The 24,663-nt window shown below is 45.2% G+C and overlaps 2 protein-coding genes across 5 annotated transcripts; both read left to right on the forward strand.

Moving 5' to 3' along the window:
• Nucleotides 1-7,053: 7,053 nt before the first annotated feature.
• Nucleotides 7,054-10,123, forward strand: LOC120671917. The gene is made up of 3 exons (XM_039952173.1): nucleotides 7,054-7,385; nucleotides 7,598-7,644; nucleotides 9,698-10,123. The coding sequence occupies exons 1-3, from the start codon at nucleotides 7,316-7,318 to the stop codon at nucleotides 9,854-9,856; spliced, it is 276 nt and encodes a 91-aa protein (XP_039808107.1). The 5' UTR covers nucleotides 7,054-7,315; the 3' UTR covers nucleotides 9,857-10,123.
• An 806-nt stretch (nucleotides 10,124-10,929) lies between these two features.
• LOC120671918 lies at nucleotides 10,930-15,172 on the forward strand. Of its 4 annotated transcripts, none has more exons than XM_039952176.1 (5): nucleotides 10,930-11,190; nucleotides 12,497-12,929; nucleotides 13,500-13,534; nucleotides 13,664-14,633; nucleotides 14,739-15,123. In XM_039952176.1, the coding sequence occupies exons 2-4, from the start codon at nucleotides 12,614-12,616 to the stop codon at nucleotides 14,582-14,584; spliced, it is 1,272 nt and encodes a 423-aa protein (XP_039808110.1). In that variant the 5' UTR covers nucleotides 10,930-11,190; nucleotides 12,497-12,613; the 3' UTR covers nucleotides 14,585-14,633; nucleotides 14,739-15,123. The 4 variants fall into 4 exon arrangements, with proteins under 4 accessions (XP_039808110.1, XP_039808108.1, XP_039808112.1 ...); XM_039952174.1 differs by having other exon boundaries at nucleotides 10,935-11,190; nucleotides 13,664-14,606; nucleotides 14,739-15,172; XM_039952178.1 differs by having other exon boundaries at nucleotides 10,935-11,190; nucleotides 13,503-13,534; nucleotides 13,664-14,606; nucleotides 14,739-15,172.
• Nucleotides 15,173-24,663: the final 9,491 nt, after the last annotated feature.

Consider the following 24,663-nt stretch of genomic DNA (forward strand, 5'->3'; position numbering starts at 1 on the left):
TATTTGGCGACATCACGTTTCATCATGGTCCACCAAAATCGCTGCCTCAGGTCTTGATACATTTTACTACTGCCAGGATGGATAGAATACCTAGAGAGGTGAGCCTCATCAAGAATCTGCTTCCGAAGCTCCAAGTCTTTAGGTACCACTACCCGATTCTTGAACCATAACACCCCCTTATTATCTTGATGGAAACACTGAACTCTGGGATCATTTTCACTGAGCCTTTTCCTAATTTTGCCCATGCCCACATCACTTTTCTGCGCAGCAATAATTTGATCTAGAAGTGTTGGAGTGAGGATAAGATTGGTAAGGGTACCTTCAGCTACAATGGCCAAATTCATCTTCTCCATTTCTTGGCACAAAGTTTCATGCAAAACTGTAGCTGAGACGCAGCTGCAACTCGTCTTGCGACTCAGTGCATCGGCAACGACATTAGCTTTGCCCGGATGATAGTGAATCTCCAAGTCATAGTCTTTGATCAATTCTAACCACCATCTCTGGCGCAAATTCAACTCGCTCTGGGTGAAGATATACTTAAGACTCTTGTGGTCTGAGTATATATGAACAGGATTGCCCAGAAGATAATGGCGCCAGATTTTCAATGCATGCACCATTGCTGCAAGTTCCAAATCATGAGTAGCATAATTCTCCTCATGCCGCCTGAGGGCTCTGGAAGCATAAGCAATCACCCGCTGATCTTGCATAAGGACGCAGCCGAGGCCCGTACCTGATGCATCACAATAAACATCAAAGGGTCGAGTGATATCTGGCTGAGCCAGAACAGGGGCCGACGTTAAAAGCTTTCTCAACGTCTGGAAAGCCTGATCACATTTGTCGTCCCAAACAAATTTCACCCCTTTCTTAAGCAATTCTGTCATGGGCCTAGTAATTTTGTAGAAGTCCGGCACAAACCGGCGATAATATCCTGCTAGCCCAAGAAAACTTCGAATTTCCGGAACTGTCTCAGGGGTCTTCCAATCTAGCACATCTCGGATTTTGCTGGGGTTGACAGAAATACCGTCCTCCGAGATGACATGGCCTAGAAATTGCACTTTTTTGAGCCAAAATTCGCACTTGCTGAATTTGGCGTATAACTTGTGCTCCCTGAGACGCTGAAGGACATTGCGAAGATGCTCTGCATGCTCTTCTTCGTTCTTGGAAAATATAAGAATGTCGTCGATGAAAACCACGACGAACTTGTCCAACTCGGGCATAAATACTGAGTTCATGAGATACATGAAATGTGCCGGGGCGTTTGTCAGCCCAAATGACATGACTAAATACTCATAAAGCCCGTATCTGGTAGAGAAAGCCGTCTTGGGAATATCCTCGGCTCTGATCTTTATTTGATGATAACCCGAGCGAAGATCGATCTTGGAAAATATTTTGGCCCCGAATAGCTGATCAAACAAAATATCAATCCGGGGAAGTGGATATTTGTTCTTGATTGTGACGGCATTCAGAAGTCTATAGTCCACACACAACCTGAGGCTCTGATCCTTCTTTTTAACAAAAAGTGCTGGACAGTCCCAGGGCGAAGTGCTAGCACGAATATAGCCATTGTCGAGCAGCTCTTGCAATTGCTTCTTTAATTCCACCAGTTCATTGGGTGGCATCCGATAAGATCTTCGGGAAATTGGTGCCGTTCCCGGTTGCAATTCAATTGCAAATTCAACATTGTGATCCGGTGGCATCCCAGGTAAATCCTCCAGAAAAACATCCGGGTACTCACACCACTGGTATATCAGCCAAAGTCTTGCCCTCGGTGTGACTCACAGTTGGAGTAATTAACTCATGGTCCCTTAGAGATAGGGTCATAGAACCATGGAGATGAGAATTTATATGCACAGAATATGACAACGTGTCTAGAAGGATCCCATAAAATTTCATCCAATTCATACCAAGGATAATATCCACCTTCTATGTCGGTAACACAATTAAATGAGTGACAAAAAATTTTCCTTGAAGCCGTAAAGGCACTTGCTTGACCGTTTGGTTGGTTAGTAAATGCCCTCCAGGTGAATGAATACTAAAGGGAACCGGCATATTTTCTATTTCCAGCCCAAGTCTAACTGCACACCCTTTGCTAATAAAAGTATGAGACGCTCCGGAATCAAACAATACTGTAACAGCGTGATCGTTAACTGAGAACGTACCCGTCATCATTGGAGCTCCCTCAGAAATACGATCGAGGGTGGTGTAGTGCACTTGCCCCGTCTTAAAATGAGCCATGTGCTGCTTTTGGCTCTGCTGACCAGACTGGTGGCCTTGCTTTGGTGGCATCGGGCAGTTCCGTGCAAAGTGTCCAGGCTGCCCACAGTTGTAGCACGGAAACAAATTGGGGCGCGTCCCCGACTGCTGCACCCAAATCTTCTGCTCACTCTGCTGAGGAACAGGAGGTCTAACTGTGCCCTGTGACGGTGTGTACTGAGGGGGCCGATAACCCCACTGCTGTTGTGGTTGGTGTTGAAAGGGGGCTCGATGTGGGCCCGACTGTACCAAGCGGAACCTCTGAGGAGCACTGCTCGAAGAGCCCACTACCGGTGCCTTTCTCTTCTTCTCTGCCTTGTGAGCTAGGTGGGCGTCCTCTTGAAGGTGGGCGCAGATGGTACAAGCACAACCCATATTTGAAAATATACAAGAGTGACATACGATAACAACAAAGAGTTTTACAAACCGAGTTCGAAATACATAATATTATACGGGTGTATCTGCCTTTTATACAAAGTTTGATAAACATAGAATCTACCCACTACAATTTATAAGAACGGAAATGAATTCCACACTCAGCCCACGAGTGTGCAATTCCAACACTCCAAGCTATCCGCCTGGGTCCTCGACGTTCCGCCCCTCCGCATCCAATCGAACGAACTTGGCACAACACGGACAGAAGTCAACGTGTGCGGGTCCTGAAAACATTTTTCCAACAAACCCTGAGTATACTAATACTCAACAAGGCTTACCCGACCCGTGGGTATAACTTAGCCCACATATCTAGACATGCAAAGCATTTGGCTGGTGGTTATTTTGCAGAAAAAAACGACTAAAGTAATTCCTTACTTTCATTATTTTAGCTCCATATTCTATTTAGGTGAATCATCTACTATTAGCACCTCTAAATCAATCATAGCAATCATTGAGGGTTAATCTGAAAATAACATATCCATATATCATTCATATTCCATAGGATCTTACTACGATGCGGTGCTGCGATCAAGGTGCTCATAACCGAGAGCGACTGACGGCGAATCGATCCGATTTAACCTTGCAAGGTAGACCTAATCAACACGGCACGCATTTGCCCCGTCGGACTATACATGCCAACCATTTCCCTCCCCGATTCGAACTACAGAACTGCCCCACCTACATATAGTCAGCCGGGCTCAACGAGAGACCACCAAAAGTAAATACATACATCCCCATTTCTCCGCGACTACCCGACTCGCCCTAAGGGGTGGTGATGAAGATCTATACTTTCGACGCGAGGCAGTACTAGGCTTACCGGTTTCGACTACCTCCTACTCCCGGCATGCGGTTAGTATAATTCAAGCTCAATCAGCAGGGCCAGACAACGAACGGTCCTTAACCGACACAGACGGTTCTACACTTTTCCCGTCCAGTCTCAAGTTCCATTCCTTCTCATTTTCAATTTCAATGACTCCACATATGGGAATATAATACATCATATATCCCGCGAGTAACAGGAAATTACTCAACTTCTACCGAGTCCTATTTAGCATGGCAAGGCTATCGACCTACGCATGCTAGTATAAAACTCCTGGAACCTAGGAATTGTGCAACTAAGGTTTCATTCAACTCCTATAAACTTAATGCACATATACTTAATTAGATATATTGCATAATTTAAATTAGGGGTTATGCACCGGGGCTTGCCTTCGGGCTGTTGCTCAGAGCTAGGGTCAACTGGGCCTTGGGCCGAGTCCTTGTGAACCTCCTGCTTGGCTTGCTCCGGCTACTCCTGGGGCTCCGCAATCACCTCGTACACAACCTCCTCTACGGCGGCTGCTACACGTATGCATATGATATGAGAAATGCAATTATGACTTGTAATGATAAATTAGTCATTGAACGAGTATAAGTACTAATAATCTACATAAAAATACACCCATACTAGTTGACAACATTTCCAGAGACCCGGAATATCCGGACCACTACCCGGAGTGTCCGGACCCGGACCCCCAAGTCCGGAGTTTCCGGGCCTATACCCGGAGTTTCCCCCGGAGTGTCCCAAACCCGGAGTATCCGGGCTTATACCCGGAGTTTCGCCCGGAGTGTTCCAAACCCGGAGTATCCGGGCTTATACCCGGAGTCTCCGGACTCGACAGCATTTTCGCCCCAAAAATTGAAATCTTGATTTTGACAAAACCAAGCCACCAAAAATCAAAACCCTTTTAGATCCTAGTTGAGGGATGCATATAGAGTTGATTGACCAAAAGAAATCACTTAGGACCTCCTAGAAACATAGATCGGGGCGGCACAAGTTTGAATACCTAGGATGAGCTTTTCGTGTGCGAAGAACTTGAAATCCAAGGCACCCTTGGGAGGAGCTCGTGGGGAGGAAGGTTCCCCACCCGATTTGAAGCTTCCTTGGCTTTGAAATCACGTCTAGGGCATCATGGAGAGGGAGGGCTCACGAGGGAGAGGGTGAGCTCGTGAGGGAAGGGAGGGAGAGAGAGGTGACGGGAGAGAGTGAGAGTGAGGAAGAGAAAGTGTGATATTTTCTATTTAAATGATTGTGGGGACCAAAAGACAAAAACTATATAAACTAGGAACTCCATATCCGGAGTATCCGGTGGAGTATGCAGGCAGGGTGTTACACAAACCAAACGGGCCCATAATACTCGGCAGCGATCGCTTCGTCCTCTCCCGTCGGGTTCCTGTGGCCGAGCGCCCGAGCCTGTCTAGGAGGTCTGTCTCCTGCCTGCGTTGAATCCAGCGACCAGCGGTATGGCAGATGCCAAGCGAGTCATGCATGCGCGCGAGTATAGCGGAGCGGCGGAGCGACGGCGAGCTGGCAAGCACGTCGGGGAGCCCCAAGAGTAGGGAGCGCCGGAGCGGAGACTCTGCGCTGTCCCTTGAGGGGAAGAGTTTGCTTTAAGCCTTGTCATGATGGTGGCATGGATTAGTTTTTCTCTCTTTTTTCCCTCTATTTTTTTTGTTATCCTGAATCCTGAAAAACTCTGCAGTTCTATATCATCATGTGTCTGCATCATCAAAACGTCAAAAATTACACGAGATAATCAGGCATTCAGGCAAAGCACTCGCGCGCCGCGCGGCTAAGCAAAAGCACGGCGCTGGTCTCGGCGGCCAGGCCTCCACCAGACTGACCGTGTGGCTCCATAGCCTAGTGCAAGTGCAGCTTGCGTGCGAAAGCCATGCCGGCCAATCCACAAGCCTGCCTTTCCCCATGCATCATCCGAAAAGCTTGATTACCTTCTACCTAAATCAAGGACTACTGGTTCAAAATAGCCATGCATCAAAGCAATGAAAACAAAGTCCACCAAGTGAAGGACTACTACTACTCCGAACTGTAAAAATTCAATACGGAGACAGATCATTAGCTTGATTATTGCTTGGTTTTTCTTAGGGGTGTAAATTGGTGATCTTTAGGTGCACCTCCAACCCTCCTTAGTTTAAAATTTTGTACTAATTTTCTAATCTGAGATCTGATTTTGGAGAAGTAGCACAAAATTTTGAACTAAAGAGGATTGGAGGTGCACCTAAAGATCACTAATTGACACCCCTAGTTTTTCTTAAAGTATACACATATTAGCTTAACACTACATGTTAGTCATCTTCTTTTAAAAAAGAAATTAAAGGTCCACGCATGCATGCACGGTCCCTTTTGTTCCCCACTACAGTTACCTCCGATTGTCGTCGTCTACCACCCCTAAAGGCCTAAACTGATTAGATGGCAAAATATTCCGAAGCACTACTAATAAAGCAGCTCCCCACTAACAAGGCGAGCATATCCTTTTATCAGCTTTTTCGTGTAAAGTATTTCTATTTTGAATAGTTTATGAGATAGCCCATAATGTTGACTGCTGAGTGCCCCAATTGTTTTTAACACTGTCCCTCGACATATAATTGCGTGCACTTTCAAAATAATGCATATATTATTCCCTCCATCCGAGATTGAAACAAATTTCAGCAGATGATGCCGACACATGCATACAACTCTGGCTAAAAGTTTTCGAAGCTCTATAGCTAAAATGCAAGACAATATAGCACTGTCAAATTCGTGATAAACCTGATGATTATGATTGTTATTTGTGTGGAAAATAGATAGCTTTAGTTTGTATGTACCGATGACGCAGAGGTTTTTTTTTTGGTTGACTTAGCATGCATGCGTTTGTAGCTGAAACAGCAGTGGGCCATGGGCAGGGCAGTTAAGAAATAAACTGGATATATCGATCTAACCGCATGATTCTTTGCGTGCATGCCTGAAAAGTTACCCGGTCAAGGCATCATGTATGGTTTCTATCTGAAGTACTGGACTCCTGGTGCTCAGCATGTTGCCTTGATGGTTGTCCCATGTATGGCCATCAGAGTAAACACCCTGCAGATCCCTGACCAAGGACCGTTCTTGAAGTCCAACTGCAAATATAATATAATGCAAATCAGCTAGCATGCCTTCAGGTTCACTTAATATATTCTAATATCTTGTGGCACCTACCAGCACCATAGTTGTGAGCAACCAGCATCCACAGGTCACAGCTCCATTTCTTCCTGAGAATTTCTCTTCTCATAAAACATTTATATATATAGCATACCATTCTTACACTCCAGGCATGCAGTTGGTATGCATCAGCAAATAGACTAACAAAAGAGGGGGACTACTTGCATGGCATGTACTGGTACCAAGTCAGTGGCTTTAGCTTATGGATCTAGTTAATCAAACAGTCTGCACCAGCAAGTCTAATGATGACAAGACCCTCAAAATTCCACAGGGAAAGCTCTGACCAGCCCCTTTAATCTGCCTTTTGTTTTCTTTAATGAACAACACTCCGGCAACAGGGACTCCACTGAGATTCACATACCCATCATATCCCAGGGGAGCAATGATAATAGTATATCTGCAATCTATTTTGTCTACGGTGGTGCTGGTGCATGCCTCCTTTTGATTGAGTTCTTGCAGACAACTCACATCTGCAGGTTCCTTTGTGTCCAAACCAAGGAAAGGCACAGGTTCCTCTCCGTCCCCTGCCATTTCTGCTGCTTCATTCTCCCCTAGCTAGCTTTTCTCTCCTGTGTCTCTCTCTTCAAGCTGGCTGTATGCTCCTCGCGAGCCATGGAGCCCAGGAAGTCGAGTTATCTTGTCGCCGTCGTCTTGGCTTCGCTCTTGCTGTCCGCCATGGCAGGTTAGCGCGCTGGCTGGTGGTTAATTATATTGTTTTCTTGATCATTTTAGGTCATGTCTCTATGCTCTTCAATTCCCTTTCCGATGTTCTTCGTTTAAACTATTGTGAATCAAGTTCCAGAAGATTTCAGTGATATGTACAAGATGTCACACACATTACTAGTTCGTTTTTTAAGTTTCTGTTGTGATCCATAGAGATTTTGCTTGACGCAGGAGGGCATAGGAAGAAGCTGCTGAGCAAACATGGTGCAGGATCGACGGTATATAACTATATACACATGTATATATTTTTACATTTTGAAACCAAGGGACGAATAACTGCGGCAGCTATCTACGGATGCATATATACATACTCTTATTTCTCTAAAGGGTTAAAGTTGAACTATCAGCATGTTATCATGCCATTGCACAGAAACTAATGCCAGCATGAACTTGGAAGAATTGCTTGGCATTAAATAAATCATTTAATTTTCTTCTCTCTGCAATAGTCTCTTGTCCTCTCCCTCTTCATCTCAAGAGGACGGCAATGGAACATGGCAACACGTTGACTAGGCATAATAAGATACAAATTTTCAAATCCAAGAGGGTTTATTTCTATACATTCCGTGCATTCCTATAGGACTACCAGTTTGATTTGACAGATTATTAGCGCAGCCCATTGGTATAGGCTTTGTTGTCTTATATATGGATACTAGAGGGAGAACGCAGCTAGCAATATATCGACATCGCATAATGATACAAGTCCACACCTTGGTTACATACCATTCCAAAATAATTAAAGTGAACTTTCCCTCTAACCCAAAATAAGTGAATTTCTAGAGTCAAACTATCTTAAGTTTAACCATATTTGTAGAGAAGAATATCAATATTTATAACACCAAATAGTATACTATAAAATATAATAAATTAACTACAAATCTGATTATACTTATTAGGTATCATAAGCATTGGTATTACTTTTGTATACATTTGGTCACATTTAGGATATATTTGACTTAGGACGAAACTAGAAGCGCTCTTAGTTGCGGGCAGAGGGACTACATGTATGCAAAATGGATTTTAAACAATCTACCGATACTAGCTACAATCTGTTCATGTGAAGACATATTTTATTTTCATGTAGCATGTGGGGTATTTAGCTTACAACACGTAGGTCCATTATTCCCTTGCCACATCAGAAAAACAGTGCGGTGGTGTAGAGGGTATTAAGGCAACAAGGGATCAGAGAGGCGAACTCTACTATATGACTAAGATGTAGTTGGTTAAGTCATGGTTATTGGTTGTATATCATACTGCTCTTGAAACTTTACATAAAAATAAAATATAGAGTAAAATATATGGGTGATCCTCGAACTTGTCCTGAGGTGTCATCTAAATCTCTAAACTCTCAAAATGTATTTTTAGATCTCTAAACTTGCCTGAAGATGTTATTCAGGTCTCTAAACTCTCAAGATGTATCTTCAGGTCTCCAAACTAGTCTCAATGTCCATTTCAGTCCGTGAATTTTATATCTCTGAAAAATACCGTTAATTAATTGCATTCAAAATGGATTGCTATTTTTCAGCCGATTTATTTAGAAATCGTACCATTAAGACCATTTTAATTCTGAACTAGCTGCCTATTAAGCATACAACATGGGTTAATCTTGATCATTTGATATCAATGATGGGTATTATAGTTTTCTCGTCTAACATGGAGATATCAGTGCTAATCCTGAATATTTTCTTCTAACTATTTACATTTTGTATGCGCTTTGTATAAATTTATTAAGATAATTTGTTCTCATTCTCAAAATCAAAATAGCAATTTTATTAAATTTAGAGTAGCAAAAGAAGTTTTCATTAACTTAAAATAGCAAAATAATATTTATATTAAATTAAAAGTAGCATCTTGAGAGTTTAGAGACCTGCATGACACCATGAGATAAGTTTATGGATCTAGAAATGCATTTTGAGGTATTAGGGACCTATGTGATGCCTTGGAACAAGTTCAGGGATCTGGAAATGTATTTTAAAAGTTTAGCAACCTAGATTACACACTAGAACAAGTTTAGGGACCGTTGATGAACTTTACTCTAAAATATAAATGCATGGCTGCCCCTTTCTTATATCTTTCACCTTTAATTTCTTCTTCTTTTTCCTTTTTAGAATCTTTCAAAAGCTTTTTAGACCTCAGTTGGTTTACACGTTTGCAATAGTTATTATTACTGTTGCAAATACACAAACACACTATATACATTTCGCGTTTGCTGGATAATCCTATATACCAAGACACCAATTGCAGCTGTGTGATTTTGCATGCATGCATGTGCAGGAGACGACGGAAGAATCCATGCAGCCGCTGCAGGAAGACGACGAAGCGGCTGTGGTGGTCCACGAGAGGATTCTGAAGCAGGTGCGGATGGACGACTACGGGCGCTCCGACCCTACTCCGACCATGTCCAAGCCTCACTTCAAGGACATACCTAACTAGGCACACAGGCCAACCCATGCATTCAGGTCCTCGAATATATATAAGTTGCTGCTTGCTAGCCGCTCCCCCTTAGACATATATATGTGCCACATATTTGTCGAATAAGTTCCATGTATCATCACCATGTCCAGCTTGATTATATATGTGTACATTACCTGTTGATACATGTGCATGTATCTCTGAAATTCAAAACCTATCAATCATTACTTAAGGGAGCTGGTAGTATATATATTTGTCGTCGCCGTCAGAAGAAGAATTTGTATTTAATATTGTTGTTAAATTTGTCTTATGAGTAGTTTTATGAATGGCAAGGCCAACAAGCTAAGGCTTTTTTAGGTAGATGCGTACTCTCTCCGTCTCAAAATAAATGTAATTCTAGGACCAAACACGCAAACCAATGCTATGTGTAAAATTACCAAAATATCATTTGTCTTTTGTGGTGAGTGAATGAGGTGTTAGTTGTTTTTTTGTGAGAATCTTCCGAAAATTGACTTGTCTTTTGTGGTAGGTGGGTCAAAGTTAATATTTTTATGGGACAAATTTTGAACTTTAAAATTGTATTTATTTTGGGACGGAGGGAGTACGTCGGATATACGTGAATTTTTTGGCCTAATCATAATTTTTTGACGATGAGTGGACAACACCGCCAATCCACAATCATCATTCATCGCCCTTCTCGTTCATTCAAGCTAAAAAAACATACTCCAAGAAGCCCAGGCCCATTTCTGTTTGTATCGGCGACCAGGCCCTCGATCGGCCCACCGGCGGTTCGCAAAGCACGAGTCCGTTCGGTCTTCCTCAAAAAAAAAACGACACTCAGCTGACCGCGACCTGACTCGCCACGCGCCACGTGTTGCAAAGTCAGCGTGCGAGTGAGCAGCGGCTGCCTCCCTCCCCCGTCCTTGCAACGTCTTCCACCCACCGCACCTGCGAAGAACAGCCACAGCCAATGCAGCTGGGCCCAGCATCCCCGGACCCGCGGGCCCGGCGACGCGTGGGCCGGCGCGGCTGGGTGGACGGAGCGGCGCTCGCTCGCTCGCCCCTGCAGGCGCGCAGGAACTGGACAAACATTTCTCACCGGATCTCGTACCCACCCCGCTCCCATGCCCCCACACGCTCGCCTCTTCTCCCTCCCTCTCCCGGCATCCGCATCCCGCTCGCTTCTCCCGCGGCCAGCCCCCCTTTCTAACCCTAGCCCCCCGACTTAAGTGGCCCTCCTGGCGGCGGCGGCGGCGGATCGGACCCAGGCTCCGGCGCGAGCCCTCCGTGGTGGTGAGGGTCGTGTTCGAGCGATTTGTTGCGCTCCTGCTGGCGGAATTTCTGAGTGATTTCAGGTAATTCCTGGCAAATTCGGGTTCCGCTCTGTGGTTGGGGTTAGTAAATTGAGGAGAACCCAGCGTATGTCCCTTACGTGTGATATGCTGTGATAAGGTACTTCTTCCGGAGGGAATCTCTCCGCGGTCATATATCCTATAATTACTGGAAGCGTAAATGCTTTATGTAGATGCATATATATATGGTATAATCGCTGGAAGCGTATATAATTATGTACTTTAAACTGCAAAACCAACACCAGTGCCTAGTTTTGACCGGTACTACCTAGCTGTCCATCTAAACAGATAAATTGAGTGTGAATCTTGACTCTTCGGGTTGTTGTAGTCAACCCATCCTCATGGTTATGTATAAAATTGTGCAAAATTCCATGTTTATTGCGCACAAAGAAGCTTCCTACGTTTTGTGTCCATTGTACTCCAGTATGATACCCGCTGAGGTGATTGTTGTTGCCTTTCAGCCTTGAATCCACAATTCTTGATTGATATGTTCCTTCGAAGATGCTTAGGTGTTGTCGGGAGGAATAGGTGCTCTTTGAGTGGTCTATAGTTTTGGTATATGTCATCGTCAGTACCTGATAGTTCCTTCCTCCACATAGCTTCTCTTGCTGTAGTTGATGAGGTCATTAACCTATTGGTCCCCCACCCCCGGTACACACACAAATTAAATGTGAATCTTTTCCTATGTAATTTCGGACTGGTAGTAAATATGCAAGTGGTTGGCTCCTAGTTGGAGTTTCTCCAACTTCAGTGGGGGCTGACATTGTTCCTAACTTCCTATGTTCAGAAGGTTTAAAAATTTAAGGACACATGGTTCAGGCTAGTTTCTGCCTTTCACATGTCTAAAAGGTTTTTTTTTTCTTCTGAATTTGTATGATTATTGAACTCCACAAAACTGAAATGATATTTCCCCAAATTTAGATGATTTACGTGTCCATGAGATTGCTTTGCACGCTATTTATGTATTTTATACAATTTATTATCTCTTTTCCTTCATATGTTTGCTTCTGCTCAGACATGTATATTTTAAGGCAATTGCTCCCTCCTGGTAATTCAGTTCTCATAAAATTTAATAAGCAGGTCAACATGGGCCCTATTCTGTGCAATATTAAATAAGCTTATTTCTGATGCTTCTTGGCTCCTTGTTAAGGTTGCTGTCATATTTTAATGTTGTGCCCACACAAGTAGCCTTTCAAGACCCCTTTAAGAACAGCTAATAGCCTAACAATGCCCCCACTTCGCGCAGCGCTTTCTTGAAGGCACACATTAATTTCTTCATGAATATGATATGGTTGTCATTATTTTGCAGTGTTATATTGGGACTGCCAGCATGTTATCCATCAATTTCTAATCACATGGATGAACTTTGAAGATTTGTTTAATTGGTTGTATATAAGGGGTGTCAACTTATTTTCTGCAATAAAGTATGGGAGCTAATTGCTGCATAGCTGCCAAGGAAAGAGCACAGCCATGTATGACTCCAATTGAAGTTTCAACATACAGGGTAAGACACTCGCCGTCATGGAGCTTCCGGTGGGACAACCGTACACACATAGAGGATATAATGGAGAATACTATGGTGTTCCCAAGTAATGAAAATGTTCAGCCAGAAGTGAAGAATGGTTTTATTGCACCAACTGAAGGCCATAACAGTGGGGATAGCCGTTCTGATGTGTTCCGCAGGGTCAAGTGGCAAAAATCTGATAAAAAGATGGAAGTGTCCTCAAAAGTTGATCCTGGAGGTAAAGGCTTGAAATTTTGATGTGTTGTGCTTTTTTTTTAGTATTACTCCTGTGTTGCATTTGCATCGATGGTATTTAATATTATTGAGTGAATGTTATAGTAGTCGCATGTTGTCAAAATACATGTCTACTAGAATGAAATGAAGATGCTTGTCAGAACGGAATATTAGAATTCACAAGCTCTTGTGATCTGGTGCCGACATTTTCATTCCATTGCTCGTAATTTTAATTTATATTTCATGTTGTGTTGTTTTATTTTATTTTCAAGGTTTAAAAGTGGATAAGGAGCAGATTCGACATTTTTCCTTATTTTGTACCTTCTGCACTGTTCATTAATTTCAGGGGTCGAGCAATATTTTCTCGGTGCATGCTAAATGATAAAAATCTGAAATGGCACATATCTTGAATTATAATAGCTTTCTTTACAAACACATCATAAGCTAAGCCCATACTGACAAATAGCCAGCCTGCAAATGTTAGTTTTTTGATGACTTTGGGAATAATCAGTTATTAAACACTAAAAATAAATTATTATTTACTAACACATGTTCCATGTTTTCATGTTTCCAGCAGATCAATCTACTGTAAATGATTTACCCCCTGCGGTATGTGGTATTGAGCATTTGTTCTAGTTCTATATATATTATCACTACCATTTCCAAATTCTGTGTGATTATCCAGTTATATAACTGTGTCTGATGTTTATTCCCTTCACTATTCACCATCTTGGACAGGCAAAGTCTTGTAAATCCCCCAGCATAGTAACTGTTTCTTCAGATGCAAAGCAATTGAAGTCTCATCCTTCAACAACAACCCATGTACTGCAAGAAGATTCAGAAGGTCCTTCATCCTCTCTGAGTCATTCTATTCGCATGGACCCAAATTCAACAAGGAAATCACTTCGGTCACCTGGTGGTCAACTGTATACACAGATCTCAGATGGAAGGAATCCATCCCACAAACCTCTTGGTGAAAACAGCTCTGCAGAAAGAAGGATATCAAACTCCATGCTTTCTGCCTTTAGCGATGATATGTTTGCAGGGCAATCACAAGGTGAGACATCTGATGAGCGGTCAACTCGCACACCTTCTGAATTGGTGGCTATATCTCGAGGAGATAGGTGGTCTGTTGATAATGGACTCTTTGGCCCCATTACTAGTAAAGGATCATTTTCAAATGCTTCCACTGCCCTCTCCCCAGATCAAGAGGTATGCAGGCTATGTTCAAGGCTATTAAAGGAGCGATCTTCATGGAACGGTCATGAGCTGGCAGTAGTTGCTGTTTTATTCTGTGGTCATGCATACCATGCAAATTGTTTAGATAGTATTACTGCAGAAAGTGAGAAATATGATCCTTCTTGTCCTTTATGCACCCATGGTGAGACAATTACAGAAAAACTATTTGGAAAGACTGAACTAAAGGTTATGAACAAGGCATCAAAAAATATGGCTGATAATGATCTTGATCGGAGCTCTAAGCACCAGAAGAAAGTTAAGAGAGAACCCAGATTGGTTACTAGTTCTAGCATGAAGGACACATTTAGTCGGCCATTTTTGAGGAGGCATTTCTCCACTGGTTCGCGACCACCAACACCAGTTTTGGGCAGTGAACCAACAAGAAAGAAGGGCTTCTGGTCAAGGAATAGGAGAGAGTAGCCAGCTTGACGTCACTGATGTGGTGAGCAGATTCCCAATTTAAAGCTTGGTGAACTCAATTCTGATATATTTGTCTTGTTCATTTCTTTGCCTCTATATTTGAGGACACCAACAAGAATTTACAGTGCCTTATCTTTTCATGTGAATTTACTAGGGCATGCATGCTGGTCTTAGCTCATGGTCGAGCAAGAATGATTTAGTGAAGTTGGAACAGGTGCAAGGGGTTTTGCTGTGGAGCTGGCTCTACCATCTAGATGATTCTGCACTATTCGTTGAAGCACTCATTGTGCTAGCACAAATGTAGTGTGTAAAATGTCGTTTAGTATGCAAGTATGCAGCCAAGGGTTGCGTTCTTGCGGATGTCAGTCATAGTCACATAGTATAATAGAACAGAAAAGGCGTATAATTTCCGGGACGAAAGGTGTCATTCTGGGTTGAAAGGTTGAAATCCGGCATGATATATGATTTTCGTCAAACCTTCCATTTGTAATATTTATTATTTTTGGATTACAAACTTAATCTGAAAACCGTAGCACATAGATAGTATCTAACACATCAAATAAGTAAATTATATTATTTTATATTGTATCTATTTATTCTCATTTGTCATTGAAAATATTGTTAAGTGTTTCTATAAAGTTGGTCAAATTTAGATCAATTTGATTTAGGACAAACTAAAATACATTATACTAGAAATGCTCGTGGCGTTGCCGCTTATGTCCAGTGTCTGGCCTCCCTTTTTTTCTTGTTCCTCTGGTGAAGCGAGGTAGAACATTGTGAGAAATGAGAAATTATCAACACCAGTGAATCTATTTTTTCTCCAGTGTCTGGCCTCCCATTTTTTTCTTGTTCCTCTGGTGAAGCAAGGTATAATATTGTGAGAAATGAGAAATTGTCAACACCAATGAATCTAACTTTTCTCCTCAAAAGATAGGTATCTTAGAATCTATCATTTCATCATGTACACTGTGATACGGTGCATACAAATGTTCTGGGCTGTCTAAAGCTTTTATTTTATTTTCATTTTCATTTTTTATAAAAAATATATAGTTCAGCGTATTGTGGTGCTTGACCTTGTTATGGAATTAATGATCCTATACGGTGATGTATTTGGCCATTAATACGAAATACATATGGTTCTACTCCTTTGTCAATGTCTTTTATTATATTTGCTCCTGCCTCCCGCCTGACAAATGGGATAGGGCTCAACCCAAGGAACGAGTAAGGCCCTGTTTAGTGAATTTTAATAATTTGAAGTACTAAATAAAGTCTATTTACAAAACTTTTTGTACAGATGGGTTGTAAATCGTGAGACGAATCTAATGATGCTAATCAATCTATGATTAATCAATATTTAGTGGATGGTTACTGTAGCATCACTGTTGCAAATTATGGATTAAATAGGCTCATTAGATTTGTCTCGCGATTTACAGACAAGTTTTGTAATTAATTTTATAATTAGTCTATATTTAATATTTTAAATATAAAAAAAATTCTCTTTCAAAAATTTTACAAGATTGGGAGAAGAGAGGCCCGACCTCCCAAACCATGTAGAGAGGGCCTACCTCTTCAACAGGACACAGACGTTTGTCCCGATGGTCCGAGACGGCCGTGCAATGACCACGCACGCGCCATACCTTGATAGGGGACGGCCGACACGACCAAGGTCTTGACAGGTGGTGCCGTGGGACGAGTGGACAAGACTTGACTTTGCGATATGATGGAGCTTAGCTGATCGGCGAGCCCACATGTGTAGCTCCCGACCTCCTCATCGAAACCTCTTTTCTCGCATTGTAGCTCCGCCCACTAAGATATATAAGATGGACCTAGGCCTTCTCTGCAAGATTCGGACTCTCATTCTCCTTCAAGTGTGACTCAATCTGTCACAGCCCTGGAAAAAAAAGAAAGAAAATGAAAATCTCCCGGCGGGCCCCACCTGTCAGCCACCCTTCTTCCTCTCCTCTATTCTGCCGCGTCGCGCCGCACGCGTCGTCGCCGGCGTCCATCCTCGCGTTCCGCGCCACGTGCCATTGATCCTCGCGCGCCGTGCCGCCCCTTCCCTCTACCCCTCGCCCTCTCTCCTTATCCGCACACGGCCTGCCCCCGCTCCCCTTCAAACCCTAGCCCCGAGCACCATTGCCGCCGCCGCCGAGCTCCGTCGCCGCCTCGATTCACCCTCTCCGGTGAGCGCCGCCTCGATTCCTCGCGCGGGGAGCTCCCTCTCACCATCCTCCTCCGATTCCAGCGCTCACCCGGCCTCCTCGTTCGCCGCGCAGGGCTGCCGCCGCTTGCCTTCGCCGCGCCGCCGCCCCTGTTCGTCGCGCCGCCCGTTCGCTGCTGCTCCTCGCCTGCGTCACCGCCGGTGAGGCTCACCGCCACCTCCTTCTCCCCGTGCCCGCATTCCCCTGGCCGCTCCGGCCTCGCCTCGCACCGCCGCTGTCCGCCGGCGCCGCTGCGTCACGCCGCGCGCGCGTGCTGCGTGGTGGCCGCGCCCACGGCGCGCCCTGGCTGCGCCCCGCCGCGGGTCAAGGCCACTGGTTGGCCTTGACTCGGGCCGGTGGGCCGCGGGCCAGCGGGCCCCGCCCGACAGCGCCTGCGGGTGTGGGTTGGGGGTGTACCTAGCAATTTTGGTTAGGTTTCCTTAGGTTTTATTTAAGCAGCAACCTTGTAAAATCCCTAGAAATTCATGTATAGCTCCAAAAATTATGAAATTTGTTTTGTTGGATTCCTCTAGCTGAGATCTACTTAGGAAAAATATTGTTTTGCATGTTACTTTGCTGTAGATTTATTTATAGTTTTATCTTGCAAAAGTGAGTTTAATGCTTAGTTATTTGAGTCTTGCTCTAAAAACTTCAAACTAAATTTTGTTAGACTCCTTGTGAGGTGTAGATTTCAGTGGTGCAATTTGTTCACATGTTTCCTTGCTGTTTATCAAAGTTTTAGTTTGTTTTCCTATACTTTGTATGAAAATGGTTTAATATAGAACTTCTTTCTGGAAAGTGAGAAAATAGTGAAACCAATTTTGTTAGCTTTGTTTTCATGCCTAGTATCTAAGATAATTTTCTTGGATTTGTTTAGTTCAGTTGCATTCCTTTCCCGATTTATCTTGCTTAGAGTAGCTGAAAATTGATCTATTTATGGTTATTTATAGGGAAATGCTTTTGCTGCAAAACCAATTTTCATGAGTTCTTTGCATTGTCTTCTGCATGCTCAAATTGTTTTATGATTTGTTCTTGTTGTTAATTTCATTTCTTAATCCTTGCATCGCATTCATGCATTTTAGTGACCGAACCGCCGGAGGTCGAACCCGTGGAACCCGCCGAGTCCGTGGAGCCTGAACCCGGAATCCCGTTCGTGGTCGAGTCTGAAGTTAACCCAGGCAAGCAGCTAAGCATGATTCCTTGCTCCCGTTTAATCTGAGTTAGTTAGTTATCTCACCGGGTAATGTTGGGTTATTTATAGTATGTATGTATTGCACTCTTGTACCTGCTTCCATGCATTACCTTGCCTTGATTTGTTATCCTTGTTCTTGGCACTAGTTAGTTAGTTAATTACTCAACTTGACTAGATGCTTAGCCCTGCTTAGAATTCTTACAGTGCTCGCTAGACAGGAATGGTTTGGAGTATCACACTTACCTGAGTATCCTTGATCGCACTTGAGCATCTGGGGCAAGTAGAGTGCAGTATCGAGATTCGAGCGGAATGGTAGGGCCTGGTGAATGGAGTCACATGGGCATAGTCCGCTTGGATCGTTTAAGGACCGTCCGTGGATGACGTCGGCTTTGAGCACCTTTTCGTGCTACCACATATCCAATATAATGGAACGGATAAGCCAATTATCTTCCTTGACTTGATCATTGATGTACAGTCCTAGATACGTGGCCAAGGGCTATGTAGAGAGGCTTAGAGGTGTCCCCGGGTGGACCTATGTGTAGGAAAGATTAGAGATGTCCCCGGTGGAAACTAAGTCTCTACGCGTAAGCTAGGTGTGAAGATTTCAATGATCGAGCCATGTTGGGAACGGTTGTCGCGAGTGCCCCCTTATCCAACTTTGGCCGGTTGGATGAGTCGCATGGTCCTTGCGTTGTGTGGGTAAAGTAGTACACCCTTGCAAGGTTATAACCAATTCGAATTGCCGCGCTCTCGGTTATGAGCACACTCTTTAACCCATGAACTCCTCATAGATTATCGTTTATGATGAGAATGGTTCATGTTACAGCTATGAACAGTTATAGTTCATATTACTCTCTTAATCAACTAAAATGGTTTGGGGTTGGGCAAGATTAGTTAATTTTGATAAGTGTTAGTGTAGAGAGTTAGTGCTTGCGCAATAATTACTTAACCTTAAAGCTTTTACTTGAGCCTTTGCATGATCCTTGTATATGTAATCGCGTAAGTCTTGCGAGTACCTTTTGTACTCAGGTTGCTTTCTAAACCTAGTTGTAGGTGAGCCCGAAGTGGTGTTCGGCCATTTCTACCCCGCTGATCCAAACGCGGGGGAAGAATAGGTCGTGGTGGCTGTAATGATGTCCTTGAGCAAGGCGTCATTACTTTAGTAAGTCTTTATCGTAATCGAGCTTCGTGAGAGTATGTAAATGCAATAAACTTTATGTTTCTGTTTAATATGGCTTTCGTGAGCCCAAGGCTTGTAAGTGAAGTTTGAAACCCACCTATGTTGAACTTGTAATATTAAGCTGTGAACTCTGATTGTATAAAACTGCTCTTTGTGGATTTTTGGCGATGTATTCGATGGTAAACGGTATGTGCATATGCTGATTCTGGGAGTATGTTGGAGCACATACCGGGACTACCGGATTTGATATTATTTTGGATGAATGACGTGTCGGTTATTCGTGTCTCTAGATGTGGGATAACACGTGGCACGCTCTCCGGCAAGCACGTGTTAACTCTCATCTTGATGATAATGACCGGCGGTTCGTTTAAAATAGTATCAAATTGGACAGTTCTCACACAATCCAAGTTTGCTCTCTCGCAGACACGCATTCAACACTTGCAAGCGCCCCATTGCAAGCACCAACCACTCGAACATACGGAATATGAAGCGCACCACCGCCATATTGAACGTAGAATAATCGTCTGAACTAGTCTAAATCTCTTTATCTTTGAGTGTTAGCAACAACTATGTTGGTCAATTTGAAAGTTAAAGAACGAACTTGATCCTCAGGATAAAGTTGAGGGATCAAAATACTTATTTTGCTAATTTATTTTTACTCCAATATTTTTGGGTTAGTCAGCAGGTATTTATCAACGACAAATTAAGGATCGCATTCAAATTATCCACTTGTAATGATGAAGGTAGCAGGAAGAATATTATGAAAGGATCTAATATAGTATTATGAAAGGACCTAATATAGTATTGTCAGTTTTTTCCCAGTTTTCGTTTACAATTTAAAGGTATACTGCGCCAACCTATTAATATAATTCCTTCTTTTCTTGAAAAAAATAAAATACTTAGTCAAACAAAAGAAATCATTTTGACTTTCATCGACCTTGGCATTCGCAAACCATTGGAGATATGCGCGGTACCTCCGTTAGAGCAAGTATAATAACGAGCGAGATGCGGGCGAAATGAAGAGAGAGACGGAGACGGGCGTCTCGCTACACGCCCATTCTAAGCCGGCGAAGACCAATCTCGATGGGCTACCGCAGCTGCTATTGGCTCGTTTCACTGTTGTGCAATAAATGCCAGTAGAATCTGCCACCTCTGTGCGCTAGCTCACCACGCCAGACGCCCGCTCGCCGGCGCGCTCATTAGCTTTGCTCTTAGGCCTTCTCCAACTACTGTAACCATGAGCTAGCAGACGTGGAGGATAGAGACACCAGTGTCAGGCGCAGGATCTGGTTTGTTTGGTTTGAGCTTGCCATTTGCTGCCTGGGCCAGGCAACATCTCCAGTCCGTCGATTTCATGCAACCCTGGACCAGGCAGCTGCCGCCAGGCAGCGATCCGAGCCCCAGGCCAACGAAATCGACCGCCTGGATGCGATGCCTGGCCTAGGCAGGTTTCCCAGGGCGCCATCCAAACATGCCCTAGGCAGGAGAGCAGCTGTCTGGCTCAAACCTCCAACCAAACAAGCCTGCAGGAAGTGAAGTGCTTCGCGGAATATGCATGTGAGAGGAGCAGTGTGGGGGAACCATACGAGATAGGCACTTCACTTCGCATTAGAGGGTGTTTAGTTGGTGAAAAAGTTTGAATTCTGGTACTGTAACACATTTCGTTGTTATGTAACAATTAATATCCAATTATGAACTAACTAGGCTTAAAAGATTCATCTCGTATGAATCAGTTAAATTGTGTAATTAGTTATTTTTTCAACTGCATTTAATACTCTATATATGTGTCCGAAAATTCGATTCGATAGGTATTGTGCAAATTTTTTTGGGAACTAAACACCACTTAGCGTGCTGAGTTTTGCACTATTCACCGAGTAAAATATTTTATAAGCCAGCTTTGTGTGCCAAGTGCCAACCGTTGGAGGAGGCCTTAGGCTGTCCGCACTCGTCGTACTCTAAATCCATCATCCAAAATGAATATTCTGTCCTGGTCATCGAGATTATCTCATCTATATCTAGTTTTCCGACACCCATCATCCTTTATATCACATCTTCTATACCAACTAACACTAGACGGGTCTCACGAGTCAGTTTTTTATTCTTCCTCCCCCCTTCCCGCTCCCTCTATCTCCTCCCTCCCTCTTTTATTCTTTCCGTCCACTCCCTCTCCGCCTCCCTTCTCTCTATCTCCCATCGAGCTCCTTCGTAGGCGCCACCTCCTCTAGCGCCGCCGCCCCCATCAGGTCCCAGCCTGGCAGCGCGCCGCGGCGGGGCCGACGCACGGCGCGCAGCGGAGCACACGGCGGGTTGGCAGAGCGCCATCTCCTCTAGCGGCGCTGCCCCCATCGGCTCCACGGCCGGCGGCGCGCGAGTGGTCAGGCGGGGCGGAGCCGCGACGCGGCGGGACGCACAAGAGGGCTTGTAGCTCCTTCTCCATGGCCCACAGCTCCTCCTCCATGGCTCGAGGCTGCTGCTTCTTGAGACCGTCGCGCGGCGAGATGGCCGCCGCCGCTCCGGTGGCGCCTCGTCCCTCCTCCCCATAGGCCGATGGTGGATCCAGCGAACCCTCCTCCTCCACGGGCCACGGTGTTGCACCCTCGTCCCTCCTTCCTCCTCCTCCAGAAGGCCGGCGGCGGCACCCTAAAGTGCCCCGACCCAAGGATCGAGGCTAAACCATGTATTAATAACCGAAGCAAGTCTCTGGTACAATACATGTTACATCAAGTGGAGTCCAGAGTCATACAGAGCTTTATTCAACCCGTACACGAGGAGTAAAGTGACAACACAAAGCTACCGCAAATAACCACAGGATAACGAGTAGCATAACGACATGCAAGGCTAGCTCTTCGTCCATCACAGCTCCACTCGATCAGTTTGAGTGCAGACATGATCTACTCGTAATCTTCAGGCACAAAGTCAGGATCCTCTGAAAAAAAATAATCCACAAGGGTTGAGTACGAAAGTACTCAGCAAGTCCCACCTCACCCTTACGGGGAGGGAGTTACAGATTAATATGTAAAGGTCCATTAATCAACTAGAATAATAACAAATGTAGTATTAAAGGTAACCCAAACAGTCATCCATCTCAGGGGCTAGTTGGCTCAACTAGTTGAGATGTCCACACCGTAACCTGTCCAAACCGAGGACACGGACCATTCGAATGGATTGTACACTCTGCAGAGGTTGTACGCTTTACCCACACGCACTTCTCCGTCCAGAGACGGCTCCGTCATAGCCGACACCCAGCCGTGGCTCAACCCCGACTAGTCGCCCACAAACCCCCGGGTCTGGACCAATCCAGGTCTCACCCCAAAACATATCCACCTCGGACGACTACCAGGTTAGCCAATGGGATTAGACTAAGGCTTACCCATACAAGCTCATGTGGTCGTACTGAAGGTAGGTTAGGTGAGATGGCACCACAACACTCGGTCCTTAAGGCTCACCAGGGCAGCCAACAACCATAACCAACCAAACCCGAGATGTCACCACGACAGAGCTCGGTCGCAAGTCTACCGCCACGGTAGCGCATGCACCAACACATTCCACACTGCCCTGGTCTCATTCCCATTCCAGTTTCATCAATTAACAAGGTCTCATAATATGCCAGTCTGACAGTAAATCAATATGCAACATGGCTTCAATCAATGGTTTCTCTCATACCCTGAGTGTATCATCTCATGCAATCCCTAAGTCTAGCAAATTTTATATTTACCTTACTTAGTATCAATCATGGTCAACGTAAGGGATCGATGAGACTTGCCTTCGCTTACGTACGCGGCGGCGGCGGCGGCTTCCTGGTCTCCCGCCTCCTCCGGGTTCTCCTCTGGAATCGGTTCTACTTCGTCGTACGCAAACAAGCAAAGCACATACATCAATACATTATACAAATATAGTTGTATTAGATAGAGTTTGATTTTAGATGAATTTAGGAAAAAGAATCAATGGAATCGGAGCTTGGATGGGTGAGATACTGGATGCTAAAGTGAACTGATAATTAAACTGCGTAATTAAATTAGTATATTTCACATGATGGCATGGTCACGTGGGCTACTCGAACAGCACACAGGTTGTTTAGCTGGTCATGCGTATATACTTGGGCCTTTGGATTTTATTAGTGTTGTGGGCCCAGGAGATAATAGGAAGGGAGAGGGGCACAGGTAGCAAAGAAGCACGCAGGTGCTCGTGCTCATCTCTCTCTCTCTCATCCGCCATGGCTGGGGTGCTCGAGCTCGAGCCGGCGGCAGCTCCGGCCACCGTTCTCGAATCTGAGGGCACGGGGAGAGAGAGGAGGGCGAGGGGGGGGTTCTACTTTGGTGACTCCGGACATGGGAAACGAAGGTCGGCTCCGGCCGCGTGGCAGCCATGGCCACGTCTTATGAGCTTGCTGGTGGCGGGTAGAGGAAGGGGCGCTGGTTGGGGAAGGCCGAGGGTGCTGTGGAGATGCTCGGCAGCTGCTTACCTTGGTGCGGGGGCTGCCTACAGGAGGAGATCGACGAGCGGCTGCTGCGGCTTGGGAGGGAGAGCAGAGAGAGCTCGATTAAGGGAGGAAGGAAGGCGGTGAGTGGTGGAGCTGGGGCTGCTCGGCGAGTTGAAGGTGGCGACGGAGGGCAGCTCGGCCTCGCCTTTTATAGGCCGAAGAAGCGGCAACAGCTCGTCATGCGTCGGCTTGTGGGCGTTGCCGAGCGGAGCGGTAGCACTGAGGCGACGGCACGGCGCGCGGCGAGGCGGCGGGGCTGCAGCGGTGAAGAGACGGGGCGGGCAGGCGCCCCAGTGGCCGGCGGCCGGCGCGGCTTTGGCATGGCGAGCAGCTCGGCTGGGTGATGGGACGGCACGAGCAGAGGGCAGCGTCGCTTTGCAGCAGCTCGCCGGGGTCTCCGGCTTTTGGCCAAGTTGTCCGCTCGTGCGAGAGCTCGGCGTGCCGTGGCCATGTGCTGCTGCTGGGTGCTAGCTAATGGCAGCATGCATGCGATTAAGTGTTGCTGCATGCGCCAGCGAGGGTACAGCGAAAGCCTCGGTCTGCAAAGTTTGCGTGCACACGTGGGTGCTAGCTTGATGCTAAGACTGCATGCAGGTGATTAAAAGCTGCTACGCGAGTGCAATTTGTGTATGTGAGAGTGCATAGGTGAGAAACAAAACAAGAGAGGTTAGTGAGGGAGGAAGCTAATTAGCTGGAGCGTATATGATGAGAGAGAATAGCTAAATGGAGGTTTAGGCAAAAGATAGAATCTAGGTGACAAGGAAATTTGAGCTCAACGACGAAAGAAATTTTGAAATGATTTCGAAACTTATTTTTAGCGAGTAATTTCCTTGGTTGAATTCTCGAGATGTTACACGCCCCTCCTCCCTCCACAGACCGGCGGTGCGGAGGAGGGCAACGGCACGCTGTCGAAGGGCGCGCGGGGCCGCACCACCTCGGCGGCATCGATGGCCTCGGCAGGTGGCGAGCTCGGCTCGGCATCGGTGCGCCCCGCACCTCCATCCTCCCCCCTCCCTCTCCCTCCCG

This window comes from Panicum virgatum, chromosome 5N (assembly GCF_016808335.1).
Source record: "Panicum virgatum strain AP13 chromosome 5N, P.virgatum_v5, whole genome shotgun sequence".
NCBI lineage: Eukaryota > Viridiplantae > Streptophyta > Magnoliopsida > Poales > Poaceae > Panicum > Panicum virgatum.